At 39.0% G+C, this 21,193-nt stretch overlaps 1 protein-coding gene across 1 annotated transcript in view; it reads right to left on the bottom strand.

Annotated features, from left to right (window-relative positions):
- Positions 1–671: 671 nt before the first annotated feature.
- PALMD (palmdelphin) overlaps positions 672–21,193 on the bottom strand; it is a 46,539-nt gene continuing 26,017 nt past the window's right edge. Inside the window, exons 3-9 of the mRNA XM_063407580.1 lie at positions 20,189–20,269; positions 14,586–14,716; positions 9,253–9,367; positions 8,391–8,424; positions 8,184–8,294; positions 6,398–7,495; positions 672–2,245 (exon numbers count right to left, since the gene is read on the bottom strand). Coding sequence (XP_063263650.1) covers positions 2,202–2,245; positions 6,398–7,495; positions 8,184–8,294; positions 8,391–8,424; positions 9,253–9,367; positions 14,586–14,716; positions 20,189–20,269 — 1,614 coding nt within the window. The 3' untranslated portion in view covers positions 672–2,201. The remainder of the gene's footprint in view (positions 2,246–6,397; positions 7,496–8,183; positions 8,295–8,390; positions 8,425–9,252; positions 9,368–14,585; positions 14,717–20,188; positions 20,270–21,193) is intronic.

The following is a 21,193-nucleotide window of genomic DNA, read 5'->3' as shown; positions in this document are numbered from 1 at the left end:
CAACCATTGCCTAGCTTCTCTTGGTCTTCCTTGTGCTGTGCCAAAGTGACTTTACTTGATGTAAACCACAAAACTGCATCACTCTGAACCAGCTGTTTGTGACACTCATCCCACACACCTGATACTGCACTTATGGAGTGCAGCTTCAGCTTTGCTTCAGAGAGACTTTTGTCTTGTGGGGCCTTAGGAGTCACTTGTCTTTAATGATGAGTTACAGTTTTGCATGGCATCTCTACTGGCATTTGAAAAGATGATTTGCCACCTTGTATTTCTGTTCTTGTTGACAGAGGATGCAGGAAAGCCCTGGGGCTGTAGCACTCAGATGAACATTCCTACATTCCAGAAGCAGGAAACCTTTCAGTCTTTCCTTTAAACTACTTGGACTAGTATTGTGATGGTAGTTGTTTGCTTTTCCATGTTATTTAAGTTTAGTGGTACAGGTTGTTGGGGAAGCAGAGGATGAGTGTCCATAGCCATCTGCTGCTGTTACAAAAACTGTGGTTACAAAAACTGTGATTACTTCATATTACTCACCTACTCTCATTTTTTAGTGGATCCTTAAGAGTTGAGGCTGAAGCCTTGTACTCTCACAACCAGCAAATAACAGAAGACGCATAAGGAAAAAACCCACTATAAAACAACAACAAACAACAGGATAGACATAGAGGAAGTGTACTATAATAGAATTTATTTGTTTTTATTTACTATTCCACTCTCCAGGTAACCATTTCTGACAAGTATTAAATTTTGAAATTAATACCCACATTAGACTGGGAGCCACCAAATGTTTAGAGGCTACAAATCAGTCAATTACTACCATTGTGCCTCACTATGAGGTAGTAACTTCAGTTTCCTGCTTTGAAAAGAATAACAACAAAAAAATTAAAGCTTATTTTTCTGCTGGTGCATAATTTGAGTCAGCTATACCAGAATAAGACAACCTGAGCTTTATCTGTTTAGTGAACAAATGAGGCTAAAAACCTAGTGAATTAAAGCTGTTGTACTAATCTGAGTGTAATGGTGTAGTGTGCTCTGAGGCACTTTTTCTCCCTAGGAGCTCTGTACTGGAAAATGGGACTTGCATGTGATTTTTCTAAGTGTGATTTAACCTGGTTTTAGGGCCCTTATCCCCTCTATCATGGGAAAGAATTAACCTGTTTTTTGGTGGGAGCCTTGCTGGAGAACCATGCCCAGCAGTGGCTGCACCTGTAACAGATCTTTGTTTTCAGCTACAGGACAAGCCACTGGCAGCTCAGTATTTCTGCTGGGAGGCTTGCCTGAGTTTAGCTCCCCAGCCAACTGAAACCTGAACAGTATGGTTTTTGGGGTGTTTGGTTGTTTGTTTTGGGTTTTTTTGTTAGGTTGGGGTTTTTTTTGATGGACAGGCACTGCCTGGCTGGCAACCAGTTTCTTGGAAAAGCAGGGCACCTTCTCAGCAAGCTGGGAGGTGAAGCTGTGCTCAGGAGGTCAGGCTGCTCATGTTATTATGCAAGGATTGATCTGTGAGGTTGTGGGTGGGCAGGATGTTTGTGGGATGGTGAAGAGAGCAGGGTGTGAGAATGGCTACACTGTCATCTGTAACATAGAAAGGGGAATGGACTGTGGAGCTCTAGAATGTAGCTAAATATTTAAATATGCTGGCTTAATTATTTTTGGTTTGTTCTGCTATCACTTAAAAAGGAATGCTTTACATTTCATCCAAGGTAGTATAACTGGAAAGCACTTTTTATATTTACATTTCTTCCTGCTCCTCACTCACATTTAGCTTTTTATTAACCAGTGCTTTTACAAAAAGAATGCTGGAACAGCATTTTAAGTCAAAATAGATAGATTGGCACACTTTAATGTGAAACAATGTTCCATGGAGATAGGTGTTTATCTGCTCTGTGTATATAGCAACAGGATATTTCTGATTGTGAGAACAGGTACGCACATGTCTTCATACTTGTATATACACTGCATTTATGGCCTTAGGTAACTTTCCACTACTTTCAACAAAACCCAGGGTGTGATTTGTGTGTGTGGCAGTTGGTCAAATCTGAAAGTCTCTTAAAGTCCATTGCATTATGCAGAGGGCAAAATAGCCCACGAAACAGAGTAGCAAAACAAGCATTATGATCCAGAAAAAAGTATGTGCAAGGAAGTCTTCTTAGCTTTATCTGATTTGAGTGGTAAATTTTACTTCCATGTCATTACAGCTGTTAAAGCACCTTTTTCCCCAGCTTTGCCATTCTCATCCTCAGAGCTGCAAAAATAAACAAAGCCATTGCATTTTATTCTTTCTTTGTATTTCTGAAGCAAAATCTCCTTATTTAGAAAAAGGAAGAATACACATACCTCCCGTGGTTAATCCAGCAGAATAAGCATTGTTTTAGTGTTATAGAAAGAAATCAGTAGAAGGTGTTAGTTCTGGTAATTTTGCAATAAAGCGAGTATATTAAGAAATTACTCCATAATTGCTAGTTAAAAATTACCACGGCTATCTTCTGTTTTTTCTGTTACCTTCACTAACACAATACACAGAGTTGCTTTTGCCCTTGACTGGATGCTGACAAATTAAAAGGATGCATGAATAATTAAACAAACTCTTTGTTTAAACTAAACTCCTCAGTGGGAGCTGTAACTGTTTGGAAACCTTTTCCTTTTCTGTGATGCTCAGAGAAAACTTTCCTCTCTTCCCAGTGTTGTGAGTCAGAGTGGGAGTTAGTCACGTTCCTGATTTGATCTGATGCAGTCACAGTACCTGTATAAACATTAGTATGGCTGTTGTCTGTAACTGGGTGTAATGTGGGTAAGTTTGAAAGGGACAGTGCAAGGCGAATGATCTAATGTTAAGGTTATTTTTAGAACAGCAATATAATGCTGTTGTTTGATATGTAAAAGCCTCCCCCCAGCACATTGTTGATCTGAGAATGCAATGGGAATAATCTCCATTACTCTGACCTGTTAGTTTGAAGAGTCACCAAAAATAGCATGTCTCATTCCTGCACCCTGCATATGTCTCTGCTGAGACACGAGGGGTCAAAGCAGCTGTTTACTTGATTTACACATGTCAGCAAGTGTCCAGCTCGAGTTATGTTTTGAATGCTGAAGTTGATGCAAATCATAGAAGCATCTCAGTGTAACTTGATATCATAGAGCCACTGATGTTAACCTTAGCTCTTACACTGTGTACTTTTTACAGGCTGAGGAATTCTGAAGCATTCAAGCCCTGGTCATGGTTGAAGAGCAGTCGGTTTGAGTCCCCTCACTTATAGCTCATAGTCTGATTTTGTCTTGCTCTATACATTACAGAAACAGATGGTGTGCATGAATCTTCATTAAAAAAGGATTTTTATATTTTACTTTCTTCAACACAAATGGAGCTGTCTCCATTGTGTTTTTTGAAGATTGCAGAGCTTCTAGTGGTAGGAAAAAACAGCTCATCTAGACTAGCTAGCTGCCAAAAGCCTTGGACCTTCGTGTCCCATGAGAGCCTGTTCTACACTGTCAGTAGGTTTTGCTGCTTATTCAGCTTTAGTTTTGCATTTCCTTATTCATTTCACTATGTCTAGCCTTTGTTCCCTCCCAAGTACTTTTCATTTCCCTAATGAGTACTGCATCTTCAAAACATTTGCACTTGAATTAATTTGCCTGAAATTTAGAGAAGAAAATAAGTTCTAATAATGCAAATCTGGGTGTACTAATTACAGCACTGTCATCCTTTTCTCTGTATGGTTTTTCTGACATCACATACTTTGAGATGTTGGTGGGGGAAAGAAAATTGCTACTATATGGAAAGAGGTATGTCCTACATCTTTGTAAGATTGTGGGCATGAAAAGCTCCTAATTTAATCTGATCTGTCTCTATATAGATTGGCACATGGAACAATGCCTCTGCTTCCTTGTCCTTGGCCATCGCTAATTAATTCAGTAACTTGTTCTGAAGGTTCATTTCTTTCCTAAAGAAAAATTGTTACATAAGGGGCCATCATTCTGGTCTGTCCTGTGCTTCTTTGTTTTTCGTTGTCTTTCAGAATCATCAGTGCTTGTTTAATGTTTAAATGCTCCAAGTGCTTCCCAAAGCTTTAGTTTCCGAGAGGATTTGTTTTTCTGTCTCACTGTTTGTTGTTTTAGTAATGCATGATGAGCAACCAAAATTAATTGGCTCCATTGTTTTCTCTAGTGGTGTTTAGGGTGAACCTGCTAGGGTGGGCATCAATGACTGCTTTGAAAACAATATATTTCTCTTAGAAACAGCTCTGTATTATACATTGTTCTAGATCGAGAGGCTTTCCTGGTTTTGTTTCCCTTTTAGACATCTCAGTAGGATTATAGGGCTGCTTGGGAAAGATTGAGTCACTTCCTGGCTTTTTCCACTGATCAAAAATATCCCAGGGAGTGGCAATAAATAAGTGGAGGGCTAAAGAAGAATATGGCATAGTGCCAAACTCTACTAGGCGTGAAGATACTCACTTGGAGACAGTGCTGACTGGGGGAATTTTTGAGGCAATTGCCAAACAGCTTGTAATTTAGCTGGGATCCATTTTTCCCAATTGCTCACTTTTTATGGGTGGAATAGTTATAAGTTAATGGCTGAAACCAAATACAGATTTACAGAGGACAGATTCTCAAGTATCTTTGCTGTATTTGCTCTTAGTCCCTGTTCTGAAAGTCAATATTTGTTTTCCACTAACCTCAAATGAGAGAGAAGCCAGATTGTTTGGGAAGTGTCTGAGTGGAAAGGGAAGAATGTAGACATTTCAGATACTTCTCCTGGGAGACAAAAATTAGTGGGGGTTGGTACAGATAGAGGTGCTCAGCTGACACCCATGGCCTGTATATGGCCCACCTGATGGGTACTGCCAGCTTGCAGTTACTACTTGGACAATTCTTTCCCAGGACATGTTCAGAAGCATCCATTCAGCAGTCTGTAGGATGAATGACCTCTTTTGGTAGAAACCCACTGGTGGGTGAGTGTCCCTTCTCCATTGTCCTATACTTATGTGATGGGGGAATTAAGGGACCATCCCCAAAATATAATGGACTGGAGCATCTTCTGGAGTGGTTTATCTTGCCTGTACTAACTACTTCTGCTTCCAGGTGCTGGCATAAGAGCTGATGGCAGCAGCCCCTGGTACTGAAGGACACAGGGAAGTACACAGATGGCAGGATGGGTGTTTGAGGAAAGCAAAGGTCCTTTCAACTAAGGGAAAAGTGTAGTGGCCTTATTAATCAGAAAGAATGGGCAGGGCTGCTGGAATATTTCTGACTATTGTGTGCATGACTCTGTGATGTTGATACCCCTAAAAGCTTGAGAGCCTTGCTTGCTGAAAATCTTTTCCCAATAAACCCCCACTGATGCAAAAATTCTTGGAAGTTCTTACATGATCCGAAGATCATCCCCTCTCCTGGCTTTACATGTGGTGTAAAGAATTCCTGGGCTGTCAACAAAGCTTTAGGCAGGGCCCAAACTTACATTTTTGCTGCAAATTGTCTGGAGGGAGAGAATGTGGGATCAGAACCCCTGATCTTCTGTAATTCAACCACAGTGTTCTTTCCTTCAAGTGGAATGTGACTACTGTCTGAAATCTGCTGCTCTGTAACTAAACTGAAATGGAGTTTAATTGCATGTGTTAAAGTGCAACATAATAATAAAGAAGAGTTTTCTATGTTTCTGGAAGATGTTGCAATTGCTTTCAAACTTTTATTATAAAACTTTATAGTAAGAAATAGATACTGTATGTATTAATAGAATATAAAAAGTATTCAAAAATAGCTCTGTGGACTGTTGGACTAACCATGTGTAGTGATGAAAACTTTCATCATATTCAGAAGCTATAAAAGTGTCTAACTTGGGTTAATGAAAAAACGGTAAAACTTACATAAACACTATCAAGACAATGTTGGCAATGTTGATTCCTTAAAAATACAAAGTAAAGCTGGTTATTAAGCAGTCTTCCTTATTTAAGAAAGAACTTGGATGATCTAGAAAGTAGATGGAATGCAGATAGGCAGGAAAACATGACAGTGAGAGAGGAGGAATTGTTAAGTAGCAATGCTGTTAGTTACCTGGAAGAAATGAGAACTAATTCTGCTAATTTTGGTAGCATTAATGGAACTTGGAAGAGAGCCACTTTTAATCTCTGAAGTTTACAGGGATGGCATTTCTGCCATTAGTTTCTTTTCCAGATTTTGATATGGTAACTAGTGCATTGCTAAAGACAAAATAATTCAACAGCTCCAAAATGTAGATTGGTATTTGTTAACAAACAAGAGCGAAGAAATTATTATTAATAGTGTATTAGTCTGAAACAATCCAAACAATACAAGAAGTGACACAGTTGCCAGCAGATAAGAGCAATATCAGTTTGTTACATGAGCAAACAGCAGTGACATGATTTTCCTTTTCTGTTACCTGTTAGCGAGGGATCTTCTGTACCATCTCCAGACATCTGGCTGTGAAGATGAGCATGGTGTGTTGGTGAGCTTAAGCATTCCTCTTGCTCTTGCAGAGAGATGGAATTTTTGTGGGGTACCTTGTTCAGCCTTGCATCCAGGCTGCTCACAGGGTTTGTCTGTTGGGCTTCTGTGGTTTTCCTGTTTGGTGGCTGATAAACTTGACTGTAATGGCCTATGGGATGATATGCTGGTTTCTCAGATTTGCTGTCATCTTCATCATCGTCATCAATGATTACTAGTTCTGCACGGATAACCCCATCATATGGGGACAACTTCTGGTTTGCTTCTGCATCGTCCTCATCAATGCGCTGATAGCCCATGAACACCATCGTCACAGGTTCGGATTCATCCACGTAACAAGGTACAGCCTGCACAACATTGTATCGAACGTCTTCCTGGTCTTGGGGTGCGGGGGATGCTTCTTTAGGCTGAGGGGGATTTAAAAACCTTGTCTCACTATGCCTTTCCCTTGTATTATGGTAAGGTTTTAATTCCTCATGTGCAGAATTTCTTTGTTCATTATGAATCATCCTGTTCTCAGAATTAGTGTGCACTTTCTTCTCTATATGGGAAATTACTGGAGAGGGAGACTCAGGTTGTGTTACCTTTGGAAGATCAAGGCCATTCTCTTTATTTTGCTCCATATAGGGCTCTGTTTTGGAGGAGAACTCTGTCTGATGATTGCTAAATCCATTCATCTCTCTTTTGTCAGTGCCTTCAGGTTTTGGTCCAGGGACTAATTTGTCTTTCTGAGGAGTAACTGGCCTGCAGAATTTGTTTGCAAAGACAGGTTCATGGTACTCTGTGGGAGACTGAGAGTTTTTTTCAGTTGCCTGCCGTAGCAGGTCTTCCACTTCAACAGGAGCGAGTTCATCCATCCCATTTTGTGTTGTGTTCCCATTTGAGGACACTGCATAGACTGACTTTCTGCCATCATCATAGACTTTAATTCCTGTCTCTTTAAACTCCTTTGAGGGAAGAGGTATTGTTGATAACACTGTGTTTTCACCTGTCTTCATGTCTTTTTCAACCTTAATTTCCATGGCAAACAATGCTGTTGAAAGAAACAAGTGCTTAAGCTGGTAATGCAGTAAGAAATATAGTTCTGACAGTGATAGAGAATAACTGTCAGAATAAATTATTAAATATATGAATTTATCACGTATTTACACAACCAGTGTATTAGATTCTCATTTTGAATGTCCCCTTTTATCCTGTGGAAAAACATATTTTCATTCTGTGAGGAAAAATCAGCTGTTGAGGAGACAGTTTTCATTACAGGATAGACTGAGAAATCCAGATTTAACCTTGGCCTCAGGCATTATGCTGGGCTATAGCAGCTGAAGAGCTCAGTGTACTGTGATGCCAGAGAGTCTTGGGCACTCTGAAGGGTTAGGAGGCTTTGTAGTAGTTGGGAAATAACCAGACTACTGCTGCCTGCCCAAGAGCTGTAAGTGCAGATAGAAAATGTGAAATGAATGATATGAAGGAGTCTGTACTTAGTTATGACAGGCAGAGGAATGAAGTGCTGGAAAGAAGAGTCAGTGGTGAAAGGAGTTACTCAGTGGCACATACACCACTGTCTCACCTCTAAGTTTTGATGACCTACCTGGTAACACAGCTTAAATGAGAACAAATGTCACATATCAGTAATGTCTATTCTTTGCTTAAAGTGGATTAGATTCAATATAGAGGAAGTTTTGTACATATTGACATCTTCTGGAGTTACTAATAAGCAGTACCTTTTCTCTTTTCTTCGTCATCCATGTCAGCATGTGCTGTACTTCTCAGTGCAGAAGGTTTGAAATACTTGGGGAGGTCAGGGATGCTGGAATATATGTAGTCTGCTGCCTCTGAGTAAAGAAGATCCACAGATCCACAAAGCATTAGTATGTTTTAACTTACTTCTGCAAGAACCTTTTAAAAAATATTCTTTTGACTAAACGTACCTTTTTCAAATCCAGCTTTTTCAGTCTTCACAGACTAGGTGGGAAAGAGAACCATTAACAATAAATGTGATAGTTACTTTTAAGTAACAGACTGTTAACTAGACAGTGCTTTGGTTTCCCTGATAGTTTTAAGCTTTTGCGTGCACAGCTTCATACTGAGAAGAGGCTAAAAGTGAAATGTGTTCAGTTGGAGCATGACAAGTGAGAAAGTGAAATTTCTGCGGTCTTTTGCCAATATGATTCCAAGTCACACAGGGAAGGACAAAAAATATGAAGTGTTAAACAGTGACCTAGCCTCCCACTATGGCCCAACCTGGTTGGCATCAAAGATTTTTTCAAAGGTCCTACTTTGGCTTTCCAGTTTTACTTATCTCCCTGTCTATCTTCAGAGACTGTGTGTGTGTAAGAACAGCTGGAGAACTGGAGTTTAGTTTCATCTTTGTATTTTTTGAGACTGTTTAGGATGATCTAAAAATATTAAAATTACCTTTTGACAAAGATTAATGGCTGATAACATTACAATGCACCAATCTCTGTTAGGGACTTGGTGGAGAGCCCGATGCAGTTTAGCTGGGTCTGCCTCTGGCTGAGATGCAAACTTGCTGTGTGTCAGTGGCAGTGCTGCTTTTAGAGATGTGCTGTAGATGAGTTAAGATAGGAATTGCTCCCCCACCCCCATAAATAAGCAAATGGAGCCATATGGGCACTTAAACAATGTAACATCTTGACCCCTCTCGTGTTTGAACTGCTGTCACTCCAACAAGAGCTCATGACCACTCATGGGATCCAGCTACTTCCCCTTTCCCTGGATATATTGATGGCTGACTAATAAATTCTATTTCTCAAATAATATAGCACTAACCTTTATTATGTCTTCTGTTGTTTTCTCAACGGATTTCAGTTTCTTTAAAATTGCTTCTTCCTTAGCTGAGACTTCCATTTCTTGTCTTTCCAGAGCCTCAATTTCCTTCTCCAGTCTGCAGTCACAGTTGCATTTGATTTAATACCAGGCAGAGAACAACATGGTAGAGTTGATGCATTGGGAATATAAACATTAGTAAGGCTGCTTCTATTTACCTTGGCAAACTTTGCTCTTATATGAGATCAACTTATATTTTTACACACTCTGGGAAATAATTGTGAAATAGTATTTTCATTTAAAAAGAAAAAAAAACCCAAACCCAATAACAAACATGTAAACGCCAACTATTTTGCCAGTTAGGATTTGGATGATGGGCTAACTATTTTCTTTTAAAAATCTTTGTTGTTATGTGAAAGAAATATTGAGGCTCAGGAGCCAAAATGCCTTTGGGGCTGTCGACACTTACTGTAGGATTGTGTTACAGCTGCCTTCCCTGCCCTTCTTATGTGTTAAGTCTGTGTTGTATGGCTTCTTTCATGTTAAAGCTGAGCACAATGATTAAGGTATCTTTTTCCCTGATCAGAGATTTTATTTTCTTAGTGCATGACAAACACTTCTAGACAGAAAGGTCCAAGATAAAACACTGAATCTCTGTGTTGGAGAGGGAGAAAGCTATTCTTGTCCAGGTATCAAGCACACCACTAAACTGAAGTATGTTGGTCAAATTTTTCTCAGTTGAGTAAGGCAGTGACTTAAGCAGCTGTCCTCTTTCCCATTTTTTATTCTTTCTAGTCAATAGTACTCTTTTCTGCATAAGTCCATTTTTTTGGGTTTTAGGTGTAATTTTTCTTATTAGCTGAGTAGTTAGGAAGTCAATTTTCCATTAAGATTTAGAATCCAACTCCAGATTTAACTCTGAAGTGAGACTTGAACTGAATGTCTTGTTCTGTAGGTAATGCTGTATGTATAACATTAGTTCTTTTTAAAAAAACTTCTTTCAGATTTAAGGGGAAAAAAAGGAAATTTCAAAACCTTCCATATTTGAGTGAGATATGCCTTCTATTTTTTTTATCCATGCTGGAAACCAATGGCTGTAGACCTAAGGCAGCTGATACCAGGTTTTACTGAGACCAGTCAGAATAGTTACAACTAGATGATTTGAGACAAAGTTACAGATAGGGTTACAGAAGTGTTGGCTACAACCCCAAGGGAAAAGTGTTGTATTTTTGTATTTTGACTTCTTTACTGTGTGCTGGCATTCACAATATTGTGCAGAATCACCATGAATGATTAAAGTCTGCCATTCCTTTAAAGTAATCAGACTAGAAATGCTGAGTGCAGGTCGATGGATAAGCATTACTGACTTCCTCAGTGTGGCTGAGGAATCTGAATTACCATTATGGCTCTTGCCCTATTTAAACTCAGATATGTAGAGCTACACTAACAGGGTGCTATATGGACTTTTATCTGTTGGTGACAACATCCTCTTTTTTGATATATAAAGGTATCACAGACCTCAGAATGGATACATGAAAAAAAACCAAAAAACATCAGGATGAAAGTAAAAGCTAAAAAATATTTACAAGCTGTTCACACTTTGGGCCTGAGCTCTGCAAGATGGCCTTAGAACCCTGATCAAAGGTACTGATTAGAGTGCTAAAATTTAAAAACTTTTACAAGGCAGATGAATATTTTTGGACAGCTATAAAAGAAAGTATTGACCATGTGCCATATTTTTGCACTTCTTATGGAACAATCTGTTTAATATATTGAAGTGTTTTATTTTTAGATGAGACTTGATTGCAATATTATCATAATTTGAAAATCATTAAAAACTCACAGAAGCATAATGAGCTGAAAAATCATTAACTTATACTGTGGATTTATTTCCATCTTGGCTCTAAACACTCCTAGACACACAGGTATAAGAAGAGAAGGAAAAATTATGGAGGTACTTGACAAAAGGAAGGTGGGGAAAAGGAGAAAACAAAACTCCAAATAAATCAAAGGTTATAAACAACATGTTTATCTGGGTGATCAAGGAACAAATTACAGTTTATATATGTTCTTACAGCCATACCAACACCCACTTTAAATGGTAATTAAGAAATCTAATTTAATGCTCGGTGGGTTTAGAGACAAATTCTCATGCCCATGTAATGGGAATTGCATCTAGACTCTTAAGTATCTCTTTTGCATTTATACTTGCAAAAAGAGATTTTATGGTCCAATTTCAGAGCATGTTGTGAGTGTGCACACTGAAACTTGTGGAAAGAAAACTTCTAAGAGATGCAACTTGTATAGTTCAAAGAAATTGAAGCCCTTATACCATCATGCAGTTGAAAGGTTAGGCCTGGATCTTTCTAGTGTGCTTAAATGTTTAGAAACTTCTAAGTCAATGACATTTTAATGAAGTTATATCACAGTTTGTCTTGAAAGGGTCTAGCACTATTCTAGCAATTATATGACCTTTTGTACACCTCTGTATTTTTTTGGAGAGAAATGGAAGTATGGCATAGCTACTGTATTAAATCCATCCTTTAATTGTCTTTTTTTCAAGTAGCACTGATTATTTGAGAGGGGAAAATAAGTAGCATAGAGATGTGGATAAGAGAAGAAACCTTAGAAGTCAAGACACTAAATGAAAGGTTTCTCTGCCAAAGCAGCAGCTGAATTAAGAAAATCTATGGAGATTGCCTGGATGCTGCTGGCCACCAGCTGATCTACTGGAGTTGGCATCACTGCACCCCAGAAGAAAAAATAAATGGCTTGAGAATGAAAAGCAGATAGGAAGATACCACCCTGAGGAATTCCAGACTGAGGGGAAAAGGCAGTTCAGCAAGTCCTCACATATTCTGAGGTGAGTCACATGCTTTAGCAGCTCTGTAGTGCAGCCTGAGTCTGCTTTCATGCATCACATTACATATTCAGTACATACACATCATGACTTCATTACATCACAGCGCAACTGAATAGACCTCAGTTGTTTTGCATTTCTTAAATATGTTGTTTAGCAACTAATTCCATCAAGAATGAGTGTTATTAGCTGAAGATTAGGTGAGAAAACAGCACTCTTAATTCTTCATTCAGCTTGTACCCTGACCAAGGATGTGCTCACTTGGTTCACTGAAGCTTCTAACAGGTAAAGAGGGTAAATAGGACAGATAACATAAATGCAATTTTTTGTCAGTAACCAAAGCTTTCAGCCATTTGTCTCCGAGGTGGCTCAGGCTCCTTGCTATTCACTGTTTTGTCATTCATACAAAGAATGGAACTTCTCCTTTTTATAAAAAAATGCTCAAATCTGAACTTATTAGCAGACATATACCAGCTGAATTTGACACCCAAGTAAAGAATATTTCAAAACCGAGGTCCCATTTAGAAAGGCAATGGCAAGGCCCATGCCAGAACTGTAAATAATCTACCAAGAATTGCAATTGTCCTCTCAGCAGAAAGAAAAGACTTATCTAAAGGTAATCAAAAAAGTCTTTCAAGCTTTTTTTTTAACTTTTAACTTTTAATTTTTTAAACTTTTTAATTTTTTAACTGACAATAAAACACATAGAATAATCAACAGAGTCAACTGAATATCTCCAAATCAAGTGAGTTTTAATAATCAGATGCTTAGCAGAAAGAATTGTACTGAGCCTCTCAGTTTATTTCTACTGTATAGACGTGTCTACGTGATCAGTTTAGCAAAGTTTGATTTACAGGGCAGGTCAGAGGTCAGACAGACTCAGCTTTGGTGATATCTGTGGCATAGCAAAGGCACTGTGCAAGAACTGCATATTTTATATTTATTAGTGGACTTTATTCCTAGGTTTCTGTATCTCTGCTGGCTGGTTTGAAACTGGCCTGGGTGTGTATAAAAAAGGTGTAATGCTATTTGGAAGGCAAAGTGGATGTTTTTCTAAATGACCTTGCTAAACAGCTATTAGGGAGTGGTAGAAAATTTAATTTCTAGCAAAATACATGTGAATAAACCTGCCTAAATTCTTAGCTCAGGCTTTGCTCATGGTCAACAGGACTTTGAATATAATCTTTCCTGTCACTGCTTAGAGAAGGGCTGAACTTCCAGTGGTCTGATGGGGGAATGCTTGCTCAGCACCATTTCCTCATTGCTCCTCAGCCTGTTCTAGCCCTAGATGCTGCTCTTTTCTGGCACTCACACTGTCATATGGACCCCTCCTGCATGCCTTCAAAATGACAGCCTCCTGGGATGGCTTTGGGGCATGCTGTCTACCTCCTACCTCTGCAACAATGAATCCTACAGAGGTCTGTAAAAAGATGTTCTGTAGAGAAATGTGCTATTGAAGTCAGCATAATTATAGGACAAACTAGCACTAGGCTGCTGCCTGTCAGCCAAGAGAATTATTATCTGTGTCGGAGATTGAGGAAGGGGGGAAGAGGATGGGGGATCACCAGAGAAGGTAATGCTGGTGACAGCTCTGCCAAAGGAGTGTGTGTAGGAGGACAGTGGAAGAAAAGTAGAGAGGAAAAAGCTATTGAATCGAAATAGAGGAAGAAGCCTTGAAAAAGGATGATGAAACTTTCAAGAATATAAAGGAAGAGGAGCATTTCATATTTTCTATGGATGCTAAGGGGGAGTACCAGTCAGTATTCCTTGACCCAGGGAAGGAGGTACCTGTGTGCACAGCTCTGTGGGATTTGAGAAGGGCTAACTGGAGCTAATAAGCACCTGAAGCTGTGTCTGTGGTAAATGAGAGTCTTTCACGAGACTGTCTCTGCAGTTAAATATTAGTTCTGTGTGATTGAGAAGCATTAGCCAATGAGATTCATAGAAATCTCTCTAATGAAAGTTAAAAACTCCTTTGCTATAGCAGGTTTCTGGGACTAAATTGGGTACAAAACACATGGAAAACTCAAGGTAAGTGTTGCTAATGGGGCTAGGAAGCTTGTACTGTCCTGAAGTGCTATTATAGGGGAAGTCAGGTGTTAAAGGCTGTGACAGAACCTAGTGAAACTGAAAAACTTCCAAAATTTATTGTTATTTTGAAGCTCTGATTCAACAATTGCTATCTCAGAGCAGGCTCAATATGTTGTGGCATGGAAAGGATATCTGGAACTAGAGAAACTAATACTCTGCCATATAGTTATTGTGCAACTTGTTACAATTTACACTATGGGAAAGTGCATTCTGTATTATTATTATATTATATTTATTTAATTCTTACTGACTAGAAAACATGACAAGAATTGCTTCACTCTGCATGTGCTCAGCACTTGTTGACATTTCATCTTTTACAAAGTAAGGTAGGACTTTTAAGATGGGACCATTTTAACCGAGAAACAGGGACAGGGTCCTTCCCTACCTGAAAATGTCTTGTTCCAGCTCATGAGTCTGTTGTTGGTCCTCCCGATTCTGCTTTTGCATTTCTTCTTCTTCTTTTGGAGTCATGGAACTAAAGCCATCCAAGAGCCATTTTTCTCGCAAGGCCTTTTTCTGATGGGGAAAAGTAGACAAATAAGTGAATGCTAAAATTTAGGGTATTTAATAATTTCCTATATTTGTCTTAATGCCACAGATGTGATCCACAGGATTGTGGTCTATCCAGCATAAGGCAACCTGACTGCAGTGGGTGACACTGGAAAAGAAATACTAAACAACTTCTGTGTTTTAAGATCGACTTAAAAGCAAAATCTTTAGGAACAATGTCCCATTTTATTATTTCATCCAACATAAATGTAGAGTATGTCAGCTGTCACACATTAGTATTGGTAAGTGGATCCAGTGGTGTGTGTGTCTTCAATAAAGCAAACAAATTGTACAACCACACATAGAACAGACTCATGTGAAAGGCTCCAGTCAGAAGCACAACAGTTTTATTTCAATAGCCCTGATTTCTGGGGTCCTGGCATTGCATAGCTTCTGGAAGAAGGTATGAAAGATCAGAAGTTTCTGTAAATAAGATTGTATAGGAGTAAGAGTTCTCTTAGAAATTAGTGATGCAATGCTACCCCCGGAACTTAAAATGATCTTGTGTACTTATATAGTGAACTGTCATTTCAGCTGGTGAAAATGTGTGGGGGGTAAGAGGGGCAGTGGAAAGGTGGAGCATGGGCAGCTGGTGCCTGGTTAGTGTTCCAGCAGACCTGCTGTGTATTTAGAGCTGCTGTTGCAGGGGCAATCCAGAGCTTAGGTATTTAGGTCCTGACCTGGTTAGTACCTGTGGAGTCCTTTCTGTGCAGTGGTTGCTTACAAATGGGTGTATTGCATGTGCACAGGTAAGTGTATCTTCTCAGCTGTGTTTTCAAATTCTGATAAATACAGCTGTGTGCACTGATGGCTTCCTACAGCTGCTTTACACTGTGAAAGGTGGTATCTGAAAGTCATTAGAGCTCTCAAAAATACTCCCAGTATAAAAAAATATTCTTGGAGATAAGTTCCTATACGCAGGCTACAGCTTGTAAACCATGCCGACTTTCTTGCACTCTTTTTACTCCTTTCAGTCTAACTCAGGGGTATAAATGCAGTTGCTGCCTTGGGGAAGGAGTTGAGACTCTTTAGAAATACTCTTTCAACAGGCAAAAAAGGAGCACACATATTAAGTCTTTAATTAACTATGAATGTCCCAGTTATAATTTACATTCCTTGAGCTGTTTAATTTCCATGTTAAGTTTTTGGTTTTTTCCCCCTATACAGTTTTGTTAATTGCAGGATATGGATGGAGATTACACTGAATTTTCACAACTGCTGCTTGAGGCAGTGTGCCCAGCACTGGTGAGAAGGCTGCACTAACCTCAGTGCTGCTTGCAGGGGCTGTTGGAATCCCTGCCTGCATCCTGTGTTGAGTCACTTAAGCTGTTGCTTCCTACACTTTTCTATTTATTGTGTACTTTTCTATTTATTGTGTACTTTCCATGAGGTTATTACTGAGGCCCAACTGGTAGAGGAATATGTATGTAGAACCTTATTGCAGTTAAAAGCAATTTTCCACTTGACACCCAATGTCATAGAAAGTGTGTCTAAAACAGGCTTGCTGAGAAATCTCCATGGTGCTTTTAATTTTTTTTTACTTGTGGGATGTAGGAGCAATGTTTACAGTTGCCTACAGTAGCCTGCAGGACAGTATTCTGTCTCTCTCTACACTGGATCCCAGGAAATCTTGGCAAACACTGAAAACTGATCTCCTGAGTCTGGACTCTGTCTGTCACTTAGCAGCACCTCCTGGTAGTTGTATTTTAGGCTCTAATGAAATAAATGCAGATTTAAATAGGATATTTCTATGTGATCTGGTAGGTGCAGGTAGCCTGGTGTTGGCAGAACCCTTATTGAGCACGAAATACGGTGTTCTCAAGCTGGAGGGCACATAGTTATTAATTCCCTTTCTATCAAGCTGTTTCGATTTTAATAATAAGTAGGGCTTCTAGAAAAGTGAGGTTTTCATCTTGGCTGGCTAGTGTTAGTCTAGTTATGTCTCCAAAAATAAATTTGTAATTCCTTGTGAGATTTGGAGTGGGGCTGGCACTGTAGACCTCAGAAACTGATACCATCTATTGAAATCAACAGAAACTTCTGTATGTTAGGGTTAGGCCCAAGAAAACAAACTCCCTAAGTACCAGCGTAACACAATAGTGTTATTTTTTCTTGTTTCTAGAGCAGTTTGCTGCTACTCCCAACTAAATGCCATGTAATCTTTTTTATTTAATTAGCCATTTTTTGAAAGAATGACACATTGTGTAGTTTGAAAACAACCTTTGAATAAAAGATGTTTTCAGGTCTGTTCCATCCAGGCAGTGATGCAAACCAGTACAGGAGCAGCTGCTTTGGGCCTGACAGGTTTTTTTTCTGCTTCCATGACAAAGTGTCTCTAGCTCAAAACCAGGTTGTGCAGGTCTTATAGCACTGCCATGAAAGCACTTTTGTGTTTTGCATTAGACTCCATGTGTTAAGGGAAAGGGATACTTGTACAATGTGATGTGATAAAGCCCTGGGAAGGGCCAGAGTGCTGGACAGTAATCACTTTGTTTTGTGGTTCATGGTCACATTAAAACTACAGGACAATATCCTGCAGATTCTGTGAAAAATCTACAGTGTGTACTCCAGTTATAACTCTACTACCATCCTTAACAAGAAAGATTCATCCTTCACTGGAAAGCAAGGGTGTTCTGCATTTATGGGTCTTGCTCTCCCAGGGGTATGGTGGTTTACCTTACAACATCTTGGGGAAGGCATAAGTAATTTTCCCATTTTTTTCACAAAAAATAGAGTTCAACACTTAACTACTGGAAGGAAGAGGTGTGTGATGAGCTCCTACAAGGTAGCACTAATGGAGTTCGGGCATGTCAGAAGCCTGAAAATTAATAAGCTAAATTGTAAAAGCTCTTAGAATGTACATGCAAAGTACAGTGCTGACTGTACTTTTCAAACAATTCTGTCTGGTCCTTCCCCTTGTTGCTTCAGTGAGAAGGATTCCAGGTAGAAGGAAGTATTCATTGTTGGTGCATCTAGAAACACTGGATAGAATGTCCCCTGTACTCCCACTAGCAGCTCCCAATACCCCTTGCACTTCTGTGAAGCCCTGTCCACACAGGTGTATTTGCTGGCATGCCCTCCACTTCATCTGAAAAAAGTGCACATGTAGGTAATAAATATTCCTTCTCCGCTTCTAGCAGATAAGTAAGATCTGTCATGATGCCTCATCTGTGTCTTTCTAGTAAGAAGTTTGCTTGAGCACAGCAAACAAAGTCTTTGGGAAGCCAGAGCAGGGATTTCTATTTGCAAAAAGGTAGTTAACACTTCCTTTTTTATGCAACAAACAAAAAACATACTAAAGAAAAGCTCCAATCAAAAAACCCCACAAATCAAACCAACAACCTTTTAATAAACCTGTTGCTAAGAGTTATAAATAGAAAAGGCAAAATGAGAAACAGGACAGTGATATCCATCTTACAAGAACATCTCTCTGGCAGTGAGATTTACTAACCTGCAATAATTTCCTAGGGGACAGGTGTGAGTTATGTTAATAGATCATGGAGCTCTGGATTTCACCATGCACACAATTGGTATGTGTATAGACTGAATTGCCAGGGAAATGATCCCTCAATAAAATCTGCTGCAGTGTTCAAATATTTTAGAAGTCTAAATCTGTTTTAAAGCAATTTATGCTCTGGATCCTTTTGTTGTTTGACTCCTTTGATATAACCTGAATTAGTCTGAAGCAAGAATGTTCATTGAGGGACAAAGCTTCTGGGGCATAAAGCAAAGATGTTCATGTACTGGAGTTGTGTTTGATATTAGGTGCCTGTCTTGTTCCTGAGCTGGAAAAAGTAGTCCACATTTTGTGTGCTCCAAGTAACTAATGATCTATATGTATTTATACAGCATACGTGTGTATGGAAGTATGTATTTAAATGTATGCTTGAGTCTTCTTTTCCAAGGGAATAATTTCCTCACCAGATCCTTGCTTTGCCTCGTATGCATGCAATAGGACTGATTTAAAAGCTTTTCTGTGTGATATGTGTATGATTTCTCATACAACAGGCAGAGAAATCACATCCTCTGATCTCTTCCAATGTAAAACAATTTCAGGAATATTTTTCCAGAAGTGTTTTCCAGGACTCTCTAAAAACTCCATAAAATTTCTTCAGAATAAATGCAATGTTGGTTTTTGCTTTCTTAATTTTTAAAACTCCACTGAACCCATTAATTTTAGCTAAGAACATGTACTAAGTCTGAAAGGAAACTGCCTGCGGGCTCTGTCTGCACACAGCAGTGGTGAGGATTAGCTGCTTTCCACAACAGAGCAGTTTATCCCTCTATAAAGAAGGGCAGAAGAGTCATATGGATTTATAGGCATGGAAACTTGAAATATAACTTTCAGGACTCAGTGTAGCCATACACCAGGGTGGAAGAGTCACAGGTTTGCTACTCAAAGGTTACAGGACTTGGAAGATATTCCCCTCCCTTTCAGACAAAATGTTACACAAATGGTCAAGCCTGTCCTTGCAGTAACGACCTTCCAATAAACCTGGCCATGGCTGCCTATTGGCTTGCCTGGTCCAGTGAATTAGTTTATCATGGCTTTCCATTTTTTTGGCTTGACACAAAAGAAAAGGGTGGGTGAAACTCAGGATCTGATGTCTTTTTTGAAGAGGAGTCTGTTTTAAATATGCTTCTGTCACATTTGCTGGAGGGGACACACCACACTCCTGGTGTTAGATTCAATATATCTTTTTTGAGACTGTTTATCTGCTCACATAATGAAAAGAGTATGTAAAATACCAAGTCTTGCATATTTCTAGAAGCATAAATCTTGTCTCATTTCCCTAAATGACATGTACTGCCATACTGCTATAAATATTTTAAGAATAATGGTGTTGGGTAGAAATCACTGCAACTTCAGTTCTCTATGGAGGTGGATGTTTAGGTTTCTTATACCCTTGGACTTTGTAATCCTGAGTTTACCAGGCCATATTTGACAACAATATTTATAACATTTATATATATATATTTTAATATACACAGGATGAGCATTATTTTACTAAAGAATAATTAAACAGCTGACAAAAGCCTACAGCCAAATAAATAGGCTGTGTTTTTTCTAGGAAAAAATGCAATTAGACGTTATGGTTGTGCTGCACCCAGTACCAAGTGAGGTTGCTGTTGTGACATTAGGGAGTGAACACACCCAGTCTGAAATGCGAGGCCTAATTTTCATCCACGAGTTTTTCCTGGTTATGATCTCATTTTATGCCATGAAAGTGATCAAATAACATTAGCTCCCCAGTGTAATTTTTTTCAAAGAGTGATGCTTATTAAAGTCAAATGGAGTCCTGGCAAGACTCCACAAAGCTGTGAAAATTTGACAGTAAAAGCACAACTTAAATGCATGATTTGCATTCCGAAATCCCCAACCTTTATTCATGCTGTATGACTTTAGGCTATCTTTAGTTACATAAATCTAACACTTACCTTTAAATGTTGATGTTTCATTTTTTCCTCTTCTACTTTTAAACGTTTCTGTGTGATTTCTTCTTGCAGTTTTCTTTTGTCCTACAAATTAAGGACAATAAAGCTTTGTTTAGAGAAATTACTTGTTAATAAAATTATTATATAAGTGTTCTTCAGTGGGGTGAAATCAATTCATGCAAATAATGCTGTATTTCAAAGCTTATGTGGTGCTTAGGCCGTGCATAATTCTGTGGAGTAATAACTTGATCCTACACGGGTATGATTTCCACTGTTCTTTCTCCAAAGTACATTTAACTTTGTTAATGACCACAGAGGAGGGATGAGGCAAAATAAACATTATTTAGTCTTGGGAAGAGTAAGGGGCAGAAGCAGGAAGAAAATGCAGTTGAGCAGAATTGTACATGCAGAGTGAGACTAAAAATGAGTCCTGACCAAACTTGCTAAGGCAGCCACACATCGTTTAGGAGAGGCAAGAGTGTGCATGGTCTACACTGAGCAGCATGAAATGAAATGGGCTGTCAGGGAATCACTGAGTTTATGTATCCTGTGGCTAACAGCTGAAATAAACAGGAATAAACAAAGACTTAGAAATTTATTTTGTTAGTCAAATAATGGTAAAGATGAGAAGAGAAATGTAATATACTTCATGTATGTTGTTACTACCTCTCAATGAAAAAGGTTTTTTTTTTTTTTTGCTTGTGAGCTGGCTGTGTTCATGGCTGCTGATCTTTAGAAGAAAAAACCTCGTGTAGTGCTGGTCTATCCTAGTGCCACCTGAATCCTTTTTATTACAGATTAGAGAAGAAAGGAAAGGAATGAACAATGCCTGAACGCTGGCAACGCTTGAGCCTCTCCTGTTTTTGGATAGCGCTGTCACAAGGGGTAACCTTGTGGCTCCTCTGAGTGAGGCCAAACACTGATTTAGTACCTTGTGTCCTCAGCAGCCGGGGGGGAAAGATATCATGCCAAAGGAAAGTCATTTTAATAAGGTGTATTAGTAGGCTA

The sequence above is a fragment of the Prinia subflava genome, chromosome 10, assembly GCF_021018805.1.
Source record: "Prinia subflava isolate CZ2003 ecotype Zambia chromosome 10, Cam_Psub_1.2, whole genome shotgun sequence".
Classification (NCBI taxonomy): Eukaryota; Metazoa; Chordata; class Aves; order Passeriformes; family Cisticolidae; genus Prinia; species Prinia subflava.
Note: the sequence above shows the minus strand (reverse complement) of the source record. Positions and strands in the feature narration are given on the sequence as shown.